This window comes from Dermacentor silvarum, chromosome 6, assembly GCF_013339745.2.
Source record: "Dermacentor silvarum isolate Dsil-2018 chromosome 6, BIME_Dsil_1.4, whole genome shotgun sequence".
Lineage (NCBI taxonomy): Eukaryota > Metazoa > Arthropoda > Arachnida > Ixodida > Ixodidae > Dermacentor > Dermacentor silvarum.
The window spans coordinates 47,510,101-47,535,520 of record NC_051159.1 but is presented as its reverse complement, the minus strand read 5'-3'; the positions used below and the strand labels follow the sequence as shown (position 1 = coordinate 47,535,520).

The 25,420-nt window shown below is 47.0% G+C and overlaps 1 protein-coding gene across 1 annotated transcript in view; it reads left to right on the top strand.

Annotated features, from left to right (window-relative positions):
- Positions 1-25,420, top strand: part of LOC119455485 (venom metalloproteinase antarease-like TtrivMP_A) — an 82,458-nt gene that overhangs the window by 13,662 nt on the left and 43,376 nt on the right. The window contains exon 4 of the mRNA XM_037716894.2: positions 5,459-5,594. Coding sequence (XP_037572822.2) covers positions 5,459-5,594 — 136 coding nt within the window. The remainder of the gene's footprint in view (positions 1-5,458; positions 5,595-25,420) is intronic.

Genomic DNA, 25,420 nt, shown 5'->3' with positions numbered 1-25,420 from the left:
AAATGTATTTATTACAAATGAGAAGATGGTTCTGCTAACAGTATTCTTTTCATATTGTGTTTAAAAACTGCCATGAAAGAGATGACTTAATATTATCAGGGATGCGATTCCAAAGTGAAATACTACAGACGAGAAATGTAAATGTCCCATAGTTGGATCTGATTTTAGGTAAGAGAAGATTATTGCGTTCAGAAAACCTAGTAATATTTTTGTTCATTAGGTTATCAAAAGGGAGGCTGTCTAATGATATTTGAAGATGAAAGAGACGAAATGTAATGAGTGACAACATGTGATAAGACAGCTGTTGAATGGGTTATATGCGAAGTTGATTGATATGTCAACGAGATTTGTTGTGTACGCGTGTCTTATTGATTGCATCGATTATACATCAACAAATGATACAATCCGATACAATAGTCCGACGAAGTGTCAGCTCACGCACTAACGCATGTTCTACCTTCTAGACTCACCTGTTCGTCGTCTGGGGCAAGGAATTCCTGGAGGCCTGCTGCTGGCATTACAACGGAAAGTCTGCCTGGGGGTGGGCTGCGCAAGCGTCGGCTAGGACGATAATATCTGAGGGCACGTGACCTTCACCTTATCAAGGGCACGTCGCCATCCGATGACTACATAAGCAGCCAGCGGCGATCAACGCATCGCAGTCCGACGAAGTGTCAGCTCACGCACTAACGCATGTTCTACCTTCTAGACTCACCTGTTCGTCGTCTGGGGCAAGGAATTCCTGGAGGTCTGCTGCTGGCATTACAACGGAAAGTCTGCCTGGGGGTGGGCTGCGCAAGCGTCGGCTAGGACGATAATATCTGAGGGCACGTGATCTTCACCTTATCAAGGGCACGTCGCCATCCGATGACTACATAAGCAGCCAGCGGCGATCAACGCATCGCAGTCCGACGAAGTGTCAGCTCACGCACTAACGCATGTTCTACCTTCTAGGTAAGCAAGTTTGCACAGGTGTTGAATAGTTACTTGATTTAATTCTAATTGTACACTTCGTCGGACTGCAACTTTGTTTTTGTGTCTTACCTTAGTGTTCATATGTGTGGTGCTACAATTTGTTAGTATGTCTTCTACATCTCTGGAAAATAGTTGTTCCACATGCTTGAAGCCTGTGAAGAAAGACACTGACAGCTTGCATTGTACTGTGTGTAATTCCTTTTTCCATATCGGGAAATGCTGTGGTCTTTCAAAGCAGGTCTTGAAGACGCTAGACAGACAAAGATGGTTATGCGCGAATTGTAAGTCGAAGCATGTCTCTGAATCTGAGAGTGATAGTGATGGTGACACGACGGAACCAACAATGCGGGAAATAATGAAGGCCATCCGCGCACTCGATAACAAGGTATCAAAGATTAGTTCACGTGTGGACAACCTCGACAAAGCCATTCAGGCACAATCTGCAAAGAACAGCTCGGTGTTACAAATAATCGAAAAGCAATCCAAGGTTATTGAAGGCATAGAAGCGTCAATGGAAGTGCTTTCATCGAAGCATGATGAAATGAAAACAGCGCTGGACGCATTCAGTACCGTGGTGACTGGCTTAAGGAAGCGTTCAGATGAACTGGCCGGGTGTGTAGCCGTGAATAACAGAAAGATAAGCGAGCTGAGTTTAGCACTGAATAACCTTGAGGCTTACTCGCGCAGAAATAATATTGAAATTCATGGTGTGAAACAAATCCCAAACGAGGACCTTACTACCATAATGAGATCTCTCGCCACTAAGATAGACGTCCTGCCAGAGACAGTAGATGCAGTAGAAATAGTACATAGGCTTCCAAATAGAGAAGGAAAGGTCCCGGTCATTATTGCTAAATTCAAGTCACGACTAGACAGAGATAAATGGTTTCAGAAGCGCAACGCAATGAGACAGGAAGGGATATACATAAACGAAAACTTGACGCCACAGACCAAGAAGTTACTTTGGCAAACCAAGGAGCAGGCCAGGGCCAAGAACTATAAATTCGTCTGGGTTAGAAACGGAGTTGTTTTTGTAAGAAAGGAGCAAGGATCCGGTGCCGTGAGAATTCTTGAGGAAGGTGACCTTGAAAGGCTTCGCTAGCATGAACGAAGAGTTTGTTTCGCTTGCTGAGTGGAACTGTCACAGGAATAGTTGCTTGAAGAATTCTCATGCTAAATCTGTGCTGGACCTCGTGCATGTGAATGTTAGAAGTATTAGGAAGCATTGGGAACTATTGAATTTTTATCTGAATTCTATTACTTCTCTGGACGCCTTGTTGTTAACTGAAATAAATATTAAGGCGGAGGAGTCAAGTGTCTTCAAACTACAGGGTTTTCATTCCTATTCACATTGCCGCAGGTTAGGTAAGGGTGGCGGCATTTCCGTGTTTGTTAAGGACACATGGTTTAGTGAGCAGATATCGTGTGTTTTTACAGCAGCTGAAGTAGTTTCCATTTCTGTAAGCAATAAAAAAAACAATTTAATTATAGTCGCTATATACCGCCCCCCTAACTCTGACTTACAGACATTTCTGTTAGAATTGTCGCAGTTTTTAAATAAATATAGCAACAGCAATGTCATTCTCGCTGGTGATCTGAATATTGATATTTCCGAAATACGAAAGCGAGGAGTTGCGGATTACCTCGACTTGCTTGCTGCAAATGGTATCGAACATGTAATACATAGTTTTACTCGTGAAGAGATATCTGGCACTACGATCTCAAGGTCGTGCATTGATCATATAGCTATAAGATGCTGTGCATTTGAGTCATGCGCAGCGGTGATCCGCAAAAAAGTTGCGGATCATTATTTTACGGCATTGTGTGTCTATGAGGCGACCGCAGAGAAAGATGATTGTAGAGCACGCACTGTGAACATTATAAATGATAGAACCATTGACAGCCTAATAAAGAATTTTGACTGGGATTCTCTAATTACAAACAATCACATTTTGACCTACGAACTTTTAGTAAAACAATTTGACAAGTTTTACGCATCCTCCAGAAGCAAAATTCAGCTAAAGCTTAGAAATCCGGATAAAAAGTGGATCAGTCTAGATATTGTGCAACTGTCTTATGAAAAAGATAAACTTTGGAATCTCTGTAAATCTCAGCCTTCTAACCTTGCTCTGAAAGAACAGTACCGTGTAACACGTAACAAGCTTACAGCAATGTTACGGTTGAGAAAAAAAGAATTTTTTTCTGCTGAGTTTAGCAAGTGTAATGGCAACATGAGAAAGACATGGGGTCTCTTGAGTGAACTAATGGGAAGGCCCAAAAAAGGTAATCTAGATGATCAGATATCATCGGCATTTGCAAGTGAAAATCCCTTGGCTACCGCGAATTCATTCAACGAAATATTTGTGTCATCAATTGATGATCTAAAACAGCATTCTCGTGTTAGTCCAGTAACATACCACGGACGAACGCTTGCAAATTCCGCTTTTCTGCCATCAGTTGATGATTACGAGTTGTGGAGTATCATTAATACCCTACCGCTAGATAAGCCTCCTGGCTACGACAATATTAGAATGAAGGATCTATTAAATAATTATTCCAAACTAAAAAATGTACTTTTGCATATTATGAATGGCTGTTTACAAACAGGTAACATACCACAGGGGTTAAAAATATCGGTTATTAGGCCAATATATAAGTCTGGTAAGAAGTCTGACAAGATGAACTATCGTCCTATATCAATACTGCCATCGCTCAGTATTATAATGGAGAAAATCGTTCACAGAAGTATGGTGTCTTTTTGTGAGAAGTTCTCGATATTAAATGGTGCTCAGTATGGCTTCCGGCGGCATCTTGGAACGGTTGACCTCCTAGAGGATTGCTGTGACCTAATCCATAATGATATAGATAAAAATCAGATTGTGCTTGGCCTATTCATAGATGTGAAAAAGGCTTTTGATACTGTTGACCATGCTGTCATGCTACAAAAGTTAGAAAGTGTTGGGTTCAGAGGATTGTATCAGCAGTTTTTTTGGGTTATTTTACTGGGCGCCTACAATCTGTCAAGATAAAAGACCAATTCAGTGATTTCAAGCGTATTGCGTATGGTGTTCCGCAAGGTTCCGTATTGGGCCCATTTTTATTTAACATCTATGTGAACGACTTGGCTGATCTGAAGCTAAACTCGCGACTTTTTCAGTACGCTGATGATACAGCATTGATCATATCGCATGAGTCCCACAGTGAAGCTTTGACGTTATTACAGGCTGACGTCGAGGCACTTTTTGATTGGCTATCCAATAACGAATTATGTGTAAATAAAGCGAAAACCAAGCTAGTGTGTTTTAGAAATCCCCACAAGAAAGTTGAGCTCAGACAATCCATTTTACTTCATGGCAGCTCGTGTACGGGGTGTCAATGCTCACAGATACCCTTCTATCCCACTGTTAAATATTTAGGAATGTACTTAGATGAAAAAATGTCCTGGTGTGATCATGTAGAATACATAGTTAAGCGCCTTCGACTGCTTTCTCTCCAATTATATCGAATTAAACACAGTAGTTCTGTTCAGCTGCGCAAAACTGTATTCAAAGCGATGGGCGAATCGATCCTGCGGTACGGTATTACGGTGTATGGTTCTTGCTCGCACTCACGAGCTAAACAAATTGACAAAGTTTTACATCGGCTGTCAGCAAACATATTGTATGGCACAAACTGTGATGACTTAGACACCATTTCAAACATGAGGGCGGCTGAAGTTACTTCTTTACATAATTTATTTATGCAAGTAGTGGTTATCAGAAATTACTTCTCCTGTAAATTCAAACAATTAGAAAGCAAACCACGAGTCTTAAGGAGTGTGTATCGTTATAAACTTCCTAAAATATATACACATTATGGAAAGAGATGCCGGGATTTTTACGTCCCCTTTCACTTTAATCAGTTGCCTCAGGAAATGCTGTGCTTTCATTCGGTAAAACAATTGAAATCTGCTCTGAAATCTTGGTTGCCTATCAGTGTATAATATTTGTGCTCAACTACTTTCTCCTGTAACTTCGCTTCTTGAGTATTATTACTTCCTGTGTTTTATTTGATTTCTTCATTTATTTAGATTATCTGTGATAATGTCTTATATTATTATTGTGTTATTTGAGTCACGTATGCTGTACAATGCTCTTTTTATTTTCATTTTTCGTGTATGTGCTGAGTAGACACTATAGCGACTGCCGTGTCCCGCCCACAAGCGATTACGCTTCCGCGGGCACGAATACTACTTTGTATTTTACTTGGAATAAAATATGTATGTATATGTATGTATGTAAAAAATAATGAAACGTACGGAGCATTAAACTATGGGCGACACTGTCTTGTCATTTATGTTAATGTTACTTGTTTAAATAGCGATGGCGCCGTTATGATAGAGACCGTGCTTATATCGCATTTATACGGCTTTTTCCTTCCTGTTAGTTTGCGTGTTGTTTAGCCATGTTGTAACTGAACCTATGGTCTTTTTTTCTGTTTGTAGGAAGGCTTACTCAATGACACTATGCGCATAAAGCCTCTGTTGGGAATGGCGCGGTCTTCAGATGGTCGCATTCCTCATAAATTGTATCAAACGCAACTCCTGAACCCGCATACGCCTCCGCAACATAAAGACTACCGTAAGACAACCTGTTTTACTTGAAATAGCTTTATACGGCTAAATTTCATTACAATTATGTGTTACACAATTTCACCAATTAGTGTAATATCGCTTACGTCTTTTTTTTTCTCTCTTTCGTGAAAGGAAATTTTTGCTGTAGCAAAGACAATGTTTTCCCAGCACCCATACCTAGACATTTAAGCCACTAAGCATGTGTTCATATCGACATGGTGTTGAACCTATTTAGAATGCCTGGCGTTCCCTTTTAGAGCGTAAGCTGTTATGGGCTCATTCCAATAGCCGTTTCGGGTCGCGATGATGCCACCGCCGCCGCCCCGTAGCCGCTATCGCCGGAAATGCGACAAAAAAGTACCCGCTCTCCGCCGGTATGGAACCCAGGCCCGCTGCGTGGCAGGTGGATACTCTACCACTGAGCCACGCAAGCTTTTTTTTTTGTCTGAGCCACGCAAGCGCTTGCCATTCAAGAGCGGGAAAATGTACTATTGACCCTTTTCGCGGAGCAGTTTGTTTCAGAGAAACGAGATGGCGCTTACGGCGGCGCGCCATGCGTCTCCTCAGCGACCGCGCACGACTACGAAACCATTACCGCTTCTACCTTGCTTCTGTGCGATCAGCTGTCGGAAATGCAAGTGAGTTTTCGCTAACGCACTGTGCTCCAATCATGCTGGATTGAATCATGCGGATTGAAAATGTGCGCAGTAGTTGGCTGCAAAAATAGTGACTGGCATGTTAAGGAATGGAATGAATCTGTGTGGCCAAGTTCGCGGACCGCTGCTGCAACTGTCCGAACGTGTTACCGGCACTTCGAGATGTACGGCTTTCCTCGGGGATACAGAAATTTGCTCATCCGCCAGCATTGTATCGCAAACCTTCAAAGGAAGGGCTTAAGTCCCAGAACGTCGACAAGAGTGAGTACCACTCGTTAAACAATGACAAAGGGAGCAGCGCCACTTGCTGTCATAGTAAGTTTCGCGCACGTTATCTATACACATCTATGCCAAATGGCAGGAAAACTTACGCCCACTCTATCGCCGATGTATCAAGAAAAGTGAATGGGCGCATACTTGAATATATGTGCACTATATACGCTCAATAAATGATGGACTACACCGATGGCGCACGATTTATGGTCGAAGCTGAATGTTTCGTGACGGTCCACAAGAGTAATCGAGTTACTAGCGGTAATAGATATTTGCTGCAAGGTATTACAATGTACAAAACAGCTACGTTTCAAGCCTTGTGCGCAGCAAAAACAAATCTATCGGAAGTGAGCACAACCGCGAGCGATTAGGCAGAAAATCAGATAGTGGCTTCACCGAGGAACTTCACTGAGTCAAACTGACAAGCTGCTGCTTCAAAATATTTGCCAAATATAGAACAAAGAGCAAGACACACTAATCCTGATTCAATCAATGAGCAGAATGTTTGGGTAGCTTGCAATACATATTTAGCCCCGCTTCTAGAACAAGCACAATATACGCTGCTCAGTGCGCCGTTTGGACATAGCTTAATCACCTCCGAAAGCGCTTTTGCGTGTTCTCTGAAGCTGTCTGTGATCAAAGCTTCGTGTAGTCCACCCAGTCACCGTCTACGATATCACCCAACACAGAGGTTTTTCTAATACCCGTGCCACACGGGCAAAGTAAAGTGCACTTCGAGCGAGTGCACTTCAGCGCGCTGAGTGTCACTTTGGCGGTGCGCTGCTACACGAGAAAGAGAAGTGTTCTTTCAAATTGATGGCCATGGCAACCGGCAGTCAGACGGGAAAGCATATATTTACTAATATAAAAATGTGTGCGCAAAAACAGTTTATTATTGTTAGAAACAACATTTACAATCCACCTTTATAAGCGCCGGCAACGACGGCAACTTGACTAGCAACAGTCTAAACTACTCGATCCGCCAAACTGCGCAGTAATTATCCGGCGTGGTCGTGAACAGCCCGAGAGCGAGAGTTTTTTTTTTTTTTTTTTGCTGTTCTTGCCGTTTCTTTTTTGTTCTTTTTTTTGCGGTGTGGCACATTTTATTATCTTGTAACGTTAGCAATTTAAAACAATGTTATTAAAAATTACTCCTGAACCTTCTTTCAATATCACGTCATGTATTTTTTAAGCATTGCTAACGAGGCTACACACTTCGCCGCCGCAAAGTGAGTTCGCCAAACACACTCGCCGGCGAGTGCACTCTGCAGTGAGTGTCACTAAGCGTTCCCGTGTGGCAACCTGCGAATGACACTAGCCGTGAAGTGCACTCGCTCAAAGTGCACTCTACTTTGCCCGTGTGGCATGGGTATTAGCCGCGCCGGCGTCATACACTTTCATTGTAAACAAGGAGGCAACGGAGACAGTTGAGGCAAGCAATGGACGCGTCACCACGTGATCAAACATGGCAGCGCCCGCGGGATCGCCGCAAAAAGGGTCAATATAAATGCGCCCTATGCAGGCGCGCAGACGCAGACAACGAGATGCGATTCAGACGCGGAATGCAAACAACGTGGTCCCAAACCTCCGCCGGTATGGTGGCTCCATCTAGTCAAGGCGCCGGCAAAGGCAATATTTAAGACACCGTAAATTTTGCTTTCGCCTTAACTAGATGGCGCTAACATACCGACGGACGCTCGGGATCACGTTGATTGCCCTAGATTGGGCGCGTTGCAATAAGAGCGAATGTGACAGCCGTAGTTTCATTGTCGGCCGCTTGGCTGGGCCGAATGACACTAGCCATTGGCGATGGAACGCGTCGGCTTGCACGCGCGACGGCGTCCCAAGCGCGTTCCTGACGCATTCATTCAAATTACTAGGTAGTACTCTCGAAACGCTCGTCTAGCTTACGTTGTGACTGTGCTGCGTGTGCCGCGCAGGCCTGCCAGTTTTAGGAGCGAAGCTCCTTATAGCGGCACCCGTTCGTCCCCGTCGTAGTAGGTAGCCACGTCTAGCTTTATGAATTGCTCAATAGATGGCGTTGTGTGTCCGTATATGTCCGTAGAGGGATTTGGAAAGGGATGATGGTCCCTAGTTTGACTTTCGGCAATGCGGTCCTGTGCATGAGATCAGAGGTTCGAGCAAGGTTGGAAGTTAAGCAGCGAGGGGTAGGTAGACTGGCTCTGGGAGCACACGGAAATACACCAAATCAGGGGGTACAGGGTGACATGGGATGGACGTCCTTCGAGGGCAGGGAAGCCAGCAGCAAGATAGAATTTGAGGAGCGATTGAGAGAGATGGCAGAAAAGCGGTGGGCAAGGAGAGTTTTCAGTTATTTGTACATGAGGAATGTTGATACAAAATGGAGGAAGCTGACCAGAAAACTGTCAATCAAATATTTGGACTGCAGGAGGGGTGCAAACCAGGAAACAGCGGTTAAGAAAAAGGTTAAGGAAACAGAGAGGGGTCTGTGGAAAACAGGGATGCAGACGAAATCAGCACTGGGCACATACCGAACTTTCAAGCAAGAAATTGCCAAAGAAAATATCTACGATAATTCTAGGGGAAGCTCTTTGTTGTTTGAAGCCAGGACGGGAGTATTGCGGACTAAGATGTACCGAGTCAAGTACCAAGGTATAGACACGTTGTGCTGTGCGTGTGGAGAAGAAGAGGAAACGGCTGAACACCTCATACTTTTCTGTAAGGGGCTTAACCCTACAGTGCAAGGCAACGGGGCTGATTTTTTCAAAGCATTGGGGTTTAGGGACAGTGAAGGCAAAATAGACTTTAAGCGGGTAGAAATAACCAAACAGAGGTTATCTGATTGGTGGATAAAATTAAGGCAGGGGTGAAATTTCACCCACCACAAAGTACAAATTGTGTTAATAGTCATGGCTAGGTGGCGTATGCCACCGCCCGATTTAAAGGGTTCAGCCTCATCCATCCATCCATCCATCCATCCATGTGGGGCTTTAGTATATGTATGTATACCCATATATACATATATATGTATACGTATAGTATAACCGGAAGCCGACTTCCGCTTCCGGTTCCACTTCTGGTTCCGCTTCCGTTTCCACTTCCGGTTCCGCTTCCGGTTCCGGAAGCTAGCTTCCGGCTTCCGGAGAACGCTTCCGGCGTTTTATGAAAAAAAATCCGAAAGTTGTGTCCGTAGCGCGGAATCGAACCAGGGACCCCTCGCTTCCGAACGCGCGGCGCTAACCACTACGCCACGAAGCGCACATAGACACACGCACCACGATGGCAATAAATACCCAACATTAACGAAAGGCCGCGTTTCTAGCGCGTTTCTAACGCGTTTGTGCTAGCGCGTTACGGCCCGTGTAAGAAGCTGGTGTAAGACGCTGTGGCCTCTCCGCCTTACCTTCAACGCGTTTCGAACGCGCTGCCCAAGGCGGTGGCAAGTCAAGTTCAAGTCGAGGAGCGTTTATGAATACGGGGGGTATACTCTCTCAGCAGTCATGTGATGGCGTCGGCAAACGCGGTGCACGTTCCGGCATGTGTAAATGGCTGCGTAAGGCGCTGTGGCCGCTCCCCCTTACTAGAGAGTACTGCACGTTTCTAACGCGTTTGTGCTAGCGTCCCCTTAAGCGGGAGATCCGATGATTCCCTCCGGGAGCTTCGCCCACTCATCATCATTCACCCCATGGATATGCTGTGATTTTTTCCACCGCATCTAGAAACCGTGAGAACTGATTTCTCGTTTTGCATACTTGGCTCCCGAAGAATGGTCGTGCGGCATATCGTAGCCAGTTCTACCAATAACGTGCTTTCACGTTTTCTTTGTGCCGATATACGTGGGAATCTGACGAGTGTTTAATGAGCGCACGCCTAAGCGCACTAGCGTTCTTGATGCGCTTGTATAAGTATGCACTGCATAGAACGTCAGAACGGTCTGCATGGTCTGAGTGGAACGCACACTAACCGTGAAAATAACATTATGTAATATTTGACTGGGCTCGGTCTAACGCCGAAGTTTTCGGGACGGTCTTATGTCGTGCGCCACTGTAGCGCCGTTCCTGATTGGGCGGCGTTGTGAGACACCTGAAAGCTCCGTGGGCGTGGGTCCATCTACACAGTTGTTGTTTTCTTGAAGACTGAGTCCCGCTACCATGCCGCACCGACGGGAGTTCAAAGGCAATGCTAACGCTTGCGATCGTTTTCATTGCTACGCCCAAACCAGAAATGTGTTTTTAGATGCGAAGCATCTTATGCTCGGGGCTATGTCACTCCCTCCCTCCCTCCCTACCTTTCTCCATACATCCAACCGCCGTGCGCCCACACCCCTACTGCGCATGCGCATCCTTCTCCCCCTCCTCTCCTCTCCTTGTCTCATCTCCTCTCCAGATTGCGCAACGAATGGCAACACCTGCGGCTCCGCGCGCAATAATGCGAAGCATCTTAGGTTAGAGGCGCGACGGTAGCGCTGCAGCCGCATTAGAATCAATGCGCGCGCTTGTTTATTCGGCCCTTTCAAGCGTTGTATGGGAATTTATCCCTTGTGAAACTGTCATGACGAAAGTACGTTTCCGATAGAACGTCGTGACATTTTTTTTTGAGGACGCTTCGATAAATAGAAGCGGAAGCGCTCCGAAAAATGAGTACCAAGCAGTGGCTGAGCTGTTTACCTCTACGTCGCCACTTGGATAGTCCGTAACGCGGAGGTGTATTGGGTGCATACAATATAAGCAGCGTAGAGTATAAACTAGAATTTGGTTCACAATATTCGCTCTTAAAATGCTCAGAGAAGGTAACCAAGAAGAAATGTGATAGTTTACTTAAAGTGAATTCGCCAAAATGAGTGGGCCAAAAGCCTTTGTACCAATGCCACTGTGCAAAATACGTGCTGTGTTTGCGAAACAGCCAACATAGAACTTTACACACGCGCCTGTATTCCGTCACTATGAAACGACGAGAAATTACATTCCATCACCACTGGGAGTAACCTAAGTCTCTCTCTCAAAAAACAACAACATCAAAAGGCTGATTGCTTACACGGAAACTGCTAAGACTGGCACTTGATAATTAACTTACAGACTTCAAGATGGCAAGTTAATCAGAATTGAGGGAGATTATCAGAAGCGCGTGGCTTGTACTTAATGAGCATGCGCGATAATACATAATACCACTTATCTACATATATATTGCGGTTCATGCCTTCGCAACATAAAGTACGTAAAGAAAAAAGAAATGCTCGCAGTATTGAAACTTTGCAAAGATACAATAAGCACGCAATAAGAGTAAAATAGTTCCTTGGCTTCACAAGTATCAGGCGCAAGGATCACACGCACACACACACACACACACGCGCGCGCGCACACATACACGCACACACGCACGCACGTACACAAACACGCACACACACACGCACACAACTACAAAATATGAGTTACAGGCATTAACTCACAATTACATACATTTGAAAACTAACGCACGCGCGAAAACACAAAAGCTTTGTCACGGGTCGAAGAGTCAACAAAAATTTGAAACCGCCTCACTTTAGAAAAAAACTATATGCACAGTATCGGTGCTCTGTATTGAACTGAACGAAGAGTCCGGCTATGCGAAGAGCATTAAAATCTTCATGCAACTTCATCCGCAAATATGAGGAAAGCTGCAACATTCGCCTCGCAAAGAACGGCGTGCTTAGAAGGGGCGAAATCCCTTCTCCAGATGTTATGGAGCCACTGCTTCCGACGCACGACATTCCGTTCACCTCGGGGGATATAAAATAAGGCTTGCCCTTTCTCTGACCTGCTGCTGCATTGAAACGCGCAGCAGCAAGGCATTTTCACTGAAAACGAAGCTCAGATTCCTACGAAAGGATGGGAAAACTTGGGAAACACACGTTCGGAGCGGCAGGGCGACCACTACTTGGACTGCTCATGGCGAGCGGGAGAAACCAAAGGCGCGCGAAAGCAAGTTCCGCGCAGTTTTCTCCTCTCCTTGTCTCATCTCCTCTCAGATTGGCAACGAATGGCAAACCTGCGGCTCCCCGCGCAATAATTGCGAAGGCATCTTAGGTTAGAGGCGCGACGGTAGGCGCCCCAGATGGCAACCGGCAACAGTCACCAACGCCACGCGCGTTCGGTGCGAACGCGGGCAAAACGCCGACGGCGTCGACGACAGTTCTGCGCGTTGCTGGTACGCAACGCCACGATGAGTGCCACGAACAGCGCCAACGTCAACGCCAGTGTCAGCACCGTGGTCGACCCCAGGGCTGCTTCGCATACTACTCAGGGTTCCCCTACGGGAAGATGGTGTAATTTTTGTTCCCCATTGTTTACCTTCTTTAACACGGCACAGGCATAACCTTCAGCATTGCTTCCGTAGATTGCAAACTATGTGTCACACGCGGTTCTTTTGGGACACTGCGAACCATGAAAGATAACGGCCGCGTAACAATTGTGAACACTTGCAAGTACAGCTTTTTCTTAAGAAAAAATTTTAATATTCCTCACGTAATAAACTTTGCATGCACATTGGCAGTATTATTAGCGCTCATTTTCAAAAATTGGATTTTACTGACAGTTGTAGTTCTCCCAAGACATTCATCTGAACTCTGCGTCGTTCTAAAGACACAATTTTAGTTCTATGGCACACTTGCATACACCAATTTACGGCAAGTGCCCGAAATAACCCACTCAATATAAACTCTGCCTGCGTATCTTGCGTAACCTTCTTCACCTATTTCCATGGCATGTACCCAAGGTGGCTTCTTTATTTCATAGAGGATGCCTTAGGTTGTTCGTATACCACATAAAAAAGGAGTAAAAACGAGAATTAGGGGATTATTTCTAAACTCTTAATTGATCAAAGATGATATAGATCTGCCACACATTCCACATAACATTGCCCGAATTGTCCCATATATGATCTTGGTACGACACACAATTCTGAAGGAACATTTTGAAACATAGCTATTAAAAGCCGTACAGAGCGATTTCCAGCACATTATGAAGGAATGTTTAGAAAAGACTTAATACTTGCTCATACATTTTCTTATTGCAATGAAGGTGGGCCTTAAGGCATAACGTAGAGTTATCCCCAGCTATCCCGCAGCACGATTTAAAAAACAGGAACGGCGTTACTCGAAGCAAACCTAGTGCGTATTGTTTCCAGTACAGTGTAGTAGCTGCCAGTATTTTTTTCGTTATTGAAATTTAATTAGGTAATTGTAATTAATTATCTAACTCGAGAAGTACTGTTTTAATTATCAAAGTGCCAATGAGAAAATTGTAGAGTAAAACGAAAATCTCCCGATACAGCATTCTATTGCTCAATAAGTGCTACATAAATGTGTTTTTCCGAGCATGAAAGATGCCCGCGATTACACGCAGAATTACCGCGCGACTGACCGCTCGAAAAAACGCTTTTATGTATCACGTATTGAGCAACATAAAACTGTAGCGGAAGTTTTTCATGTTTCTCAACAATTTTCTCATTGGCACTTTGATAATTAAGACAGTACTTCTCGAGTTAGATAATTATTTACAATTACCTAATTAAATCCCAGTAACGAAAAAATTACCGGCGGTTACTGCGCTGTGCTGGAAACAATACGCACTAGGTTTGCTTCACAGAACGCCATTCCTTTTTTTTTAATCGTGCTGCGTGATATCTCGCCGCCATCTTTGCGGCGACTTGGATTGCACCGCGGGCGCTTGAGGACTTTTACCTCGCGTGATGACAGGTTCTGGTTTAGCCAATTAAATTCCGCTACTAGATGTGGCGCGACAAAAACAAAACAAACTCTTTCAGCTTCGCTAGAGGGTATAGTTCTGCATGGAAAACAAATTTTATTTCACTGGCACCAGTAGTTTGCAAAATTCAGTGCGCTCCCAAATGGGAACAATGGCTCTAAACGTATGTATGCTGGGGTTGCTTCCTTCCTGCCCGCCGGCCAGAAGCAAGGCGTGGTACTCCATGCGCACTTTATTTTCTCGCATGGTAGGCAGCCGAACAGTGAATGTGGAGGGGGACGCTACACATCTGGCACTTCATTCGTGTGTTTTTGTTGCACTGGTGGCACCGGCTCTGCTTTCCCAACGGCACCAAATGATGACCATGGCCTTCCTTGCTGTGGAAAACAAGAGCACCTGAAGGGCCAGGCCGTTCTCGAGTGTCCAGCCTCTTGGTCAGCAGACCTTGGACAATGATCCTCGTGAACTGAAGCTGGTCAAGTGGCGGTTCACCACCTAGTTCTGTGTACAGCCTCCAGGCTGCAACACGCAGTGTTACAAGCAGATTGCTCAGTAAGGGCCAATACCACTTTTTTACCATGTAAGCAAGGATGATAGTCGCTTATGAACCTGTCAAGTAGGTCGACACCACCCATATGCTTATTATACTGTTCTATTACTCTCGGCTGGGGCACTGGAACTCGCTTTCGCTGCTTTTGGCTGTAGCGGGTGGCTGTGGCGGTTGGGTGAATGTCATCATAATTTGTGGCAACGCACACACACCTATTGTCATTACACTTGACAGCAAGGATGTCGCCATCACACATAAAATCAAAAGATCCTCTTGCTTGACTGGCTAGTTCCTTCGAGTCCGGAAGTGGGCATTTCTTCAGCCTGACCTCCCTGACGGTTCCTGTTGCTCTGAACCCACGTTCTTTCAGTTCTAGCAGTAAAGCATGCGATGTGAAAAAATTGTCCATAAATATAACATGATTTGTTGGCACATCAATGCACTTGAGAGCGTTCAACACAACTCGTGTTGAACATTCGTGCTTTCGCCTTCGGTTTTCCCGCAGTAGATATCAATGTTGAAGGGGTACCCTGATGAAGAGCAAAGGATCCATTGCTTGTAACCAAAGCGTATTGGTTTTCCCTTTATAAACATCTTACGGCAGTGTCGACCAAAATACGGCACCATTTGCTCGTCCACGCTGAGATTCTTCGAAAAAATTCCGAACTGCTGAAGGGAGCTGTTGACAAGCTTAAGTAGCGGTCTTACCTTCGCCATCTTGTCACCCTTTTCAAGGTTTTCACTGTTACACGCGTGGATGTACCTTTTTATTAGTCGGAATTTCGCGGGGTTCATTGTATTTGCCACCAAAGGAACACCGAGGTCCTCAGCTTTCAACCAATAGAGGTCAAAGCGTGGGAGTTTGTGGTAACCACTCAAGAATAGAATGGCGACAAACTGAAGTGTGTCTTTTTCAGTTATGCAGACACTGTGTTCGTTCTGTTTCTGGGCATAACGATTGGATTCGTCAGTTATGAGGCCTATAATTTCCTTGTTCAGTAGGCGGGCAAAGAGATCAAAGGGCTCCTCATCCACAAGCTCGGCATGGCTCACTCGAAGTGGCTGAAGCTCCGTCTCAACTATTGGGCCCGAATACTGAGTAGTTCGCCTCCAGACAAGGAATTCTTGAGATGCTTTTTTCGGTCTAGGGGGTGCTACTCCCTGGAGAGCTCCTTCACATTTGTCGGCACCAGTCGTGTGGATTTCAACCTCACCTGAAACATCACTTGGTAGAGCGCTTACGACGGCGATATCACTGTCGCCCTCCTCTTCATCCGTAACAACATCGTCCGCACTCGGTGGGGGTAGCAGCACAACATCTGCTACTTGTGCAGAATCGTCGGCGAGAACAATTTCCACCGCTTCCTCCAGCGTAAGAAACTTTTTCATTGGCATCTGGGGGAGAAAACACTCGTTGAAGCCGACATACTAGCGATCGCTGTACCGTTGCCCCCACTTCTCGCCAACGTTCCCAAATGGGAACACGCAGACATTTGTCGTCATATTAACATTGTCAGCTACTCTATTTCGCGTGTCCTAATACTAAACACATTCAAAAATAAGGTACAATAAATAATTATAGCTAGGCAGTTAACAAACTTACTTTTTTTCGCTGAGATGCTCCGTGCGGCGGACGGCCGTGTTCACGCAACTGCCATGAAGTTGTCAACGCATAACATCAAGTACGAAACTAACAAGGGACTTTATTTGCTTCGAAATAAAACATTGAACATTTTTAAAGATGTCGTTAATGGATATTAGCAGTTTTTTTGTAAACTTTAGTAACTATGGCTTCAGAATTTCAGCACGTGTTGTGTTCCCAAATGGGAACAATGGCGCCAAATGGGCTATTAGTGTGGCGCACTCAAGGGCAACCTTGGTGCGAGTAATAGACAGAGCCGTTTGTACACTTATAACACATTATCACTTGTAAGGCACATATAAAAGAATAAAGAAAAAAATGCGTTGAAAGGTTTACAGTCACTAAGTAATATAATGTCCTACCCGTCAACGACACGGTAAATAGTAAAGTCACTATGATTGTGACACACAGATCTACCCGGTTAGTTGCGTCGGCTCAGACGAGGGGTGGTAGCCGAGGGCACGGCAAGGATGAATCGCAAAGCCCCTTGTCGACGCTGCCTGTCACGTCAAGCTCGCTTGTGGCGACCAGCACGGTCGATGAGTTGGTTGGAGCTATGTTCTCCTGGAGACGTCGGTGAGACCGGGTGCGGAACTGCGTCAACAGCGGTCAACGGAGCCCGGGTCGTGGGCCAAGGCCGTGTCCTCTCGCCTGACCGACCCGTCCTCTCCGTGACGTCAACAGCGCTCGACCGTTGACCGTCGTCCGTGAACGTCCCCAGAACAGTCTGGTCCGTGGGCCGTGAACGTCCCCGGGACAGTCTGGCCAGTCGTCCGTGAACGTCCCCGGGACAGTCTGGTCCGTTGTACGTGAACGTCCCTGGGACAGTCGGGCTCCTTTGGACAGCATGGCTGCCTCCTGGCTAGGTCTCGAGACTCGCTGCGGCCGCTTCCCAAACCGGCACCGCCTGCTTGCTGCCGCCAGCCTTTTCGAGCCCCGCAGCTCACGCTCTCCTTCACCCGTGCCTCGTGCTTTCCTCTACCTTTTTATTGCAATAGCAATTATATGGACACTCCAAAGCAGATTTCTGGCGTCGTCGTCGCCGTTGCCGTCGCCGTGAGGACGTGAGGACGTGAGGACGTGAGGACGTGAGGACGTGGGACGTGAGGACGTCGCCGTATGACGTCAATGGAGATGAAATCGTCGCGCGCCGCCGAACGCTGTATGTGCGAGTGAAAGAGCGCGAGGGACGCGCGCTTTCACGGGGAGTGAACCCACGGCGGAGAACAAACGCGCGTTCTGCGCCGTGCTCCCTTAAGGGCTGCAGAAGTAGGCGTCTCTTTCCTCCTTTACAATCACCATATATGTAGAGCAAACGCGCCTTCTTCCGACGCGCAAAAGGCCGTGAGGGGGAGGGAAGGGAGGCAACGTTTAGCTGCGGCACCAAGTGCCTATTCATCATCATCATCATCATATCAGAGGCTCCGGCAACAGTCACCAACGCCGCACGCATTTTGTGCGAACGCGGGCAAAACGCCGACGGCGTCGACAACAGTTCTGCGTGTTGCCGGTGCCGCGGCATGTCCAAGTTTATAAAGCTGATAAAGCTACTATCATTACTCCGTATAGCTCTCTACAAATTTGCTATCGCAATTGATGCTTCGCCTTTCAGGTGAAACTGCGACAACTTTTCTTCTCAGTTTTGCCTCTCTTTTTGTCTCTTCTTGCGTCGGTCCCACAACACCACAAGTGCACGGTCGCGCGTATATTACAAAAGCCCCCCCCCCCCCCCCCTCTTTGAAAGAGTTTTTTTTTTTCTTTTGTTTAAGAAGAAAGGGAAACACTGCTCGGAAATATATGCGTGGGAAATAAATAAAAATATGGTTCAGAGTTCAAATAGTTCCCCAATGTTCACATAGGCTACATTCTCTGGTCAGAGTATATGCTAGACACTCACGTTCAACCGCAAAGCACCGTGTCTCTCGCGGGAGAAGTTGCCGACTAGCATAGGATACTGGGTGAAGCATACCATCGTATAGTTGCAGCAACACTGCGCCTAAACTTGTGTTGAAGGCGTCTGTCCGGAGGACAAACGCCTGGCTTCTTCTACGAGGACAAACGCTGAAGCTTGACAAGGTGGGATAGAGCGTTCCTCGTAGCGTTTCAACATATTTATGTGGAATAGCTTCTTACAGTACCCTAAATCCACCCAGTAATCATAATCATTCTTTTTTCCGATTACCGGGTATGGTCCCTACCATTTCATAAGCAATTTGTTGTTGTCGGTTGGGAGTAGGATCAATACTCGATCTCCGACCTGCAGTTGTCGGCGCTTGGCACTCCTGTCAAAATATTTCTTTCGAGTCTTTTGTGCCCGCAGCAAGTTTTGATGCGCAAGTTCCAAGGTTGGCCTGAGATCAAAAACGTATGAGTATGCCATCTTAACTTCGTCATTAAGGTGTTTAGTCCAGAGCTCTTTTAGAACTGTAAGGGGTCCTCGCACATGCCTTTCATATATCAACTCAGACGGGGAAAAACCCAGGCTTGTTTGAGGTACTTCCCTGTATGCAAATAAAAGTAGTGTAAGAAAACGATCCCAGGACTGGGGCTGTTCCTGGCACAACTTGCGCAGCATTTGCTTGAGTGGGCCATTAAAGCGCTCTACCATTCCGTTGCACATAGGATGGTACGGAGTAGAACTCAAGTGCTTCATTGCCAGCAATGAATTCATTTCTCTCATCATGTTCGACGTGAAACACGATGTCGGGTCACATAGAATCTCTTGAGGGAAGCCAATCCGTGAGAACATTTCCACCAATCCTTCGACCACTGTGGCTGCGTCAGTGGAGGGTAGGGGCACAGCATCCGGGTATCGGGTGGAAAGATCCACTAACGTCAGTATATACTGATTTCCTTTAGATGAAGTGGGAGGCAATGGGCCAATAACGTTTACGGCCACTCGTTCGAAGGGCGTGTCTATTAGTGGCATGCGTCCCAACGGTGCTTTGCCAAGTCTTCCTTTAGGAAACGTCCGTTGGCACACGTCGCATGAACGTACGTACCGGCGGACTTCTTTTTGCACTCCGGGCCAATAAAAAGATGCGAGGATTTGGTCCGTTGTCTTTTTGATGCTTTGGTGTCCTGACATTGGGTTTTCGTGTGCCAGAGATAGCACCTGGGCTCTCAGACACATCGGTACCACAGCTTGCTGCACCGATTTACCCGGACAGAGCTGATAAGTCCTATATAAGACGCCCTTATCGTAAAAGAATGTTTGCGTTGATGTTTTCCCTCCAGACATTGTCTTCCCGACTTTTCCTCTACACCCCTTTAGAGATTTGTCCTTTTCTTGTTCGATACAGAAAGTTGGTCTTGACACCCGCAGAGAGGTGAGACCTGCTTTCGGGTCTCCCCTTGTAGTCATAGCTGCGACGAAGGAAGAAGCCACCCAAGGTAGGTTCTTCTCCACGACCGATTCGTTCGGGTCTGGCGTTGTCGCAATCGTTTTGGCTGAAGGAGTCTTCCATTGGCTGTCCGGATGATTCGTTGGTTGACGAGACTTGGCAACGTTTCCAATGATAATATCATATAATGGATTTTCCAAGCACTTAGCTACCACGGTGCCTGAAAAATATGGCGAATGAATTTCCACCTCGGCTTCTGGCACCTCGATACTCCGGCCATCTGCCAGTAACATTATCGCCGTTGTGCCCGTTAAAGCCGTGTCGGGTATGAGAGCACGGCGCACCACAATGGTATTGCTGCCAGTGTCCCGCAATACGGACACAATTTGGCCATAGAGTTCACCGTTCTGCACGGGCATATCGTTGGCATGCAGAGACAAGGTTTTTCCATCCGTCTGTTCGTTAATATGGAGGACGCACGACAGCTTTTGCGGTTCCTCGTTTTCTGGTGACATACAGCAGGCAGAAGTAGTGCTTGCGGCGCCTTTGTTTTTCCTGCAGTCCCGCGTGTCATGTTCCAGACTTTGGAAGTTGTCGCAGTAAGGTCTTTTCGAATTGCCCTGACAGTCAGAAGGCTTGTGTTCACTTTTATTGCAAAGGAAGCACTTGACTGAGTTTCTTTCCTTGTGCGTTTCATCCTCTTTTGCGGCGCGGTCTACTGTCTTCTCCTGGAATGTCAGCAAATTATTCTGCCTCTGCGCTTTCAAGAAGTGATTCGCGGTTTCTACAATTGTCTCCACTGTTCTCCAATTTCTTTCGCGTAGGAACCGCGCTAATCGACTATGGCAGTTATTCATGAACTGCTCTGCAACAACTAAGTCGCGGAAAGCTTCAAAAGTCTTTCCTCCATTGGATAGTTCAACCCTTCGGTCGAATAAGGTAAATAGTCTGGCAGCATGCTGTTTACCAGTCTCTCAAACTTGGGGCTTGCTATGGCGTAACTTTTCGCGGTAGCCATCCGCTGTAAACCTAAAACGTTGCAGCAATGCCAGTTTGGTCTTGTCATAGTCTAGAGAATCCTCCGAAGACAACCGACCAAACACTCTCAACGCTTCACCGTCGAGACATAGGCTGAGGGCGGTAGCCCATTTCTCTTTTGGCCAACCCTGTCCAGTGGCTACTCGTTCAAACCGCTTCAGATATGCGTCCACGTAATCGCGGGCTTCGTTGAACAGAGGGATCATGTTATGCGGGTTCACGGAAACCTAGGATTCTGCCTGGTTGCTTGCGAGCGACTGAGACACATTTACGTGGCTATCTGATCCACCCATCTCCGCTAGCCTTATGCGCAAATGCAGAATCTTTTCCTCGCGCTCTAGACCATCCTTTTCCGCCTCACGTTCCACTACACGTTCCTCACGCGCCCTTCTCCGTTCCTCATCAATCCATTCTTTCAGTTCTGGACCAACCAGAACCACGCGTTCCGCTAACGCGCAAAGCTGCTGGGCATTCATCTCGTATCTACTATAAGCACACTGTGTGACAACCGGCTTCGTGCTGTTGTAGCGGACGCCAATTTGTGATGACCGGTTCTAGTTTAGTGTTGCGCAATCAAGGGCAACCTTGGTGCGAGTAATAGACAGAGCCGTTTGTACACTTATAACACATTATCACTTGCAAGGCACATATAAAAGAATAAAGAAAAAATGCGTTGAAAGGATTACAGTCGCTAAGTAATGTAATGTCCCGCCCGTCAATGACATGGTAACTAGTAAAGTCACTATGATTGTGACACACAGATCTACCCGGTTAGTTGCGTCGGCTCAGACGACGGGGTGGTAGCCGAGGGCACGGGAAGGATGAATCGCAAAGCCCCTTGTCGACGCTGCCTGTCACGTCAAGCTCGCTTGTGGCGACCAGCATGGTCGATGAGTTGGTTGGAGCTATGTTCTCCTGGAGACGTCGGTGAGACCGGCTGCGGAAGTGCGTCAACACCGGTCAACGGAGCCCGGGTCGTGGGCCAAGGCCGTGTCATCTCGCCTGACCGACCAGTCCTCTCCGTGACGTCAACACCGCTCGACCGTTGACCGCTGTCCGTGAACGTCCCCAGAACAGTCTGGTCTGTGGGCCGTGAACGTCCCGGGGACACTCTGGTCCGTTGTACGTGAACGTCCTTGGAACGGTCGTCATCGTGTTCTGCGCAAGTTGTCGAAGTTATAGACGCTCATTCTCGCACACTGTGGTGATTTTCGGCTCATGCCTTTCTCTGGTGATACCCGTTTTCACATTGCTCACGTATACGTGGCAATAAGTCTTTTTTCTGCAGTTGACGTAGGCATCGCAGCTAACCCGTGTTCGCTCCGTCTCTCCGTCGTATGCTTGGGTAGCAGCTCGAAACCGATGCGTTCTAACTATACGTATGCAGGCCGTTGATGTTAAAGGAATGCACTGGTTGAGACGAGTAATGACTACAGGTACATTAGCTTTACTATTGCTCTCATGATCGACCAATGCTATTTTTGGTGTGAAGGTTTTTGGCTGGTTACAGGCGGCGTGCATTTCCGCACGCCAGCCGCAGCTCCAGCTTCTTCAGCACAGGAGAATTACGAGGAACACCATCAGCCGAAACAAACTTTCTGAAATTGAATTCAAGCATGTACGAAATTTTATGCGTATAAGACGTACCCGATATCCTACTATTACGTGTCTTGTCAAATAATGTCAAATGTCGCCGGTGGCTGACGTGATCGCTATACGAGCAGGTATCCTGGAGCGATCACTTTAGCGATCACTTAGGTGCGATTTCGCGTCTTGGAATTGGACGCGTCGCACGCCGTTTGTTGCGCTATACAAAGTGAGATGCACATTTCGCGTCCTGTGCCGAGTCGCGCGAAATATCGCCAAAATTATTGTATTCCCGAATGCAACTATATATTTTCAAGCTGGCAACGCAGAAATGGGCCGACTACGCCATGCGCGCGCCACCCGCACCGGTCGCTGCCATGCTCGTAGCAAGTTCACATTCCGCGGCCAGCGCTGTCTCGGCGTTCGATTTTTTAAACTTCAGGCAGCTTCGGGCATTGAGTTTCTCACCTTGGCTTATGCATCTACCAATGTACACTACATCATCAGCGATTCAAAAACGGCCATTCGCAACTACACAAGAGGACTCATAGCACCCCAAGCACAGAAAATACTCTCCGACACTCCCGCCTCAAGGCAACGCCGCGTACAGATCATCTGGGCCCCTGGTAATTCGGGTCTGGCTGGAAACGAAGCCGCCCACGATGCCGCCCGAGCTCTCGCACACCAGGCGCATCATCCGTCTCCTGCGTCTTCCGGTCCTGATGAGCCCTTAGTTCTGCACCGCGGACACGCGCGCGACCGCATGGTCACATTCAGAGAAATCCTCCTCCACTACTGCAGAGAGCGATTACGCTACCCACCAGCACACAAAACACTGAATAAATCACAATCCACCACTTGGCGACTACTTCAGACGCGAACTTTTCCAAACCCCGTGCTATAGCACCGAATTTACCCCGATGCATACTCCCCACTCTGCAAAGCCTGCGAGGCCCGCGCTGACCTCGATCACATCATCTGGGCATGCCCGAAAGCTACACCCACCAACACTCACCGCACTAACACTACACACATCATAACTACGGCCGAGCAGTGGGAGACTTTGCTGCTCAGCTTGGACCCAGAAGAGCAGCTCTGGGCCGTCTGGGTGGCCGAAGACGCCGCCAGAAAACAAGGGCTGGCCGCCGTCTGAGGAAGGGGAGCCCTGTGGGTTAGTCTCCCAACCCCCGCCGCCCCCAGACCCCATCATGGACAAAACAAAGTTTTATCTCTCTCACTATAACACCTAGAGGGTAAACTGGCGCCACCGTCTACGCGAGTTTCTTAAAGGGCAATGTGTCCTCATAGGAATGACAGGATATATGTCTGCGAGGCTTGTGTTGGCTGGTATTGAAAGAGGCTTCGTCTAAAACGTGAATATGGCTACACAAATAATGCGTTACTAAAGTAAAATCTACAAAAAGGCCGTCATGTACCCATATTACATCTCTGAATAAAGTTTACTCATCTATAATGCAGAATAAAGCGAAGAATAGCAAGAACAGACAAGTTGTTCCAAAGCGAGCGAGAATCTTGTCGTCTGCCCTCCAACTTTAGCGGCCAGCTGATACTTTTTACGTCTCATAGAATTGTTCATGCAATAGTACGTCCTCAAAATTAAACAAAACCAAGTTTTTGTGTAATAATAAAGCTAAAGCAGTTTTTTTACGTGCTGTTTTAACAGGAAATGAATAATTGTGAGAGACGGAATGGTGCTAGCCAGGTTCGTCTTCAAGGCGTTCTGGCTCTCCAAGAACGATGCCAATCCGAAGTCACAATATACGAGCATTCCCATGGATACCACAGCGCAGCAGCGCCAGTTTTCCCTCTAGGTAATTAGTGAGAAACTCTATGGCTTCGGGATGTCTTGGGATCCCAGCCCACGTGACTTCCTATCAGAGCCGGAACTAGCTGGCTGCCGTCTGGCTGCCAGCGGGCGGCATGAACTTCGAAAATCCAAGAAGCCCAGTAGGAGACAGGAGCGTTCCACTTACGAGCCCGAACAAGTCCATACTATACTGCATCCTGAGTAGTTCTTCGCAGCACTGGGAAGCTGCAGGGTTCCTTATCCAACAGGGAAGCTCAATGCCCCTCAAGATGTTTTCATCCGCGCCACGTCATCTGCTCAGCGTCTGCTTGCCATCATTTCGCTACATCCTCCACTGTTGGTGGTGTGACGCAAGAAATGCTTTTCTGTTGTAACAATAGGCTGCGTTTCCATGAATGCCACAGCGGGGCTTCACTTTATCGATACGCTTTCTCAGCAGTTCCATGCAGCCTCCTTTGCCAGATATAGTTAGAGCGAACGCCCTGATAAATGTTCACATGCGCTGCACCGTCTGCTCGGCGTCTATTTGGCATTTGATCTCCACCGTCATCACGTGCCACACTAGAGTGGAGTAGTAAGTTAATAATGCAGTGAACAATCAGGCCTTCGTAGCGTTCCGCATAGTCAACGCATCAACAGCACTAATGCTGTGGCGCCACCTGCTAAATGGAAATCAACCCTCTTTTACTGCTCGGCGCTGCCTCTGTAGTCCTAGCAGCGTCAAAACAAACAGCTGATCTCAATAGTAACGACAAAACCAACCTAATGCGTTGTCCTCAGCCTGAGATGAGAGTAAGCGATGATGGGTTTTACCAGTTATTTGTTGCTCTTAGGGCGGAGAGTAAGTAACAAGCGCGAATTGGGATTTAGGCGAGTGGATTGGGCTGCGTGGGGTGCTGCCACGTTGCTGTGTAGTGAAGGTTAGGGCGGCTATGAATGTTGCCGGTGGTAATCGCCACGGTGATTCGCGGGTATACGACGTGCATGCGCAAAAGGCCTAACATCTTAGATATCGCTGTAACGTATCATGTGTCAAGCAAAAATAAAAAGGCCGAATCCTGCCAGCAATCAGGCAGTTAAGCCCAGAACTGTATTCTGTTGCGCAAAGAAATTGCTTTCTACACCTAGTACTCTCGGCAGTACGGGAAGTCACTTGTGAAATAGGGTATATGTGGTAGGCATCCGCGTCCG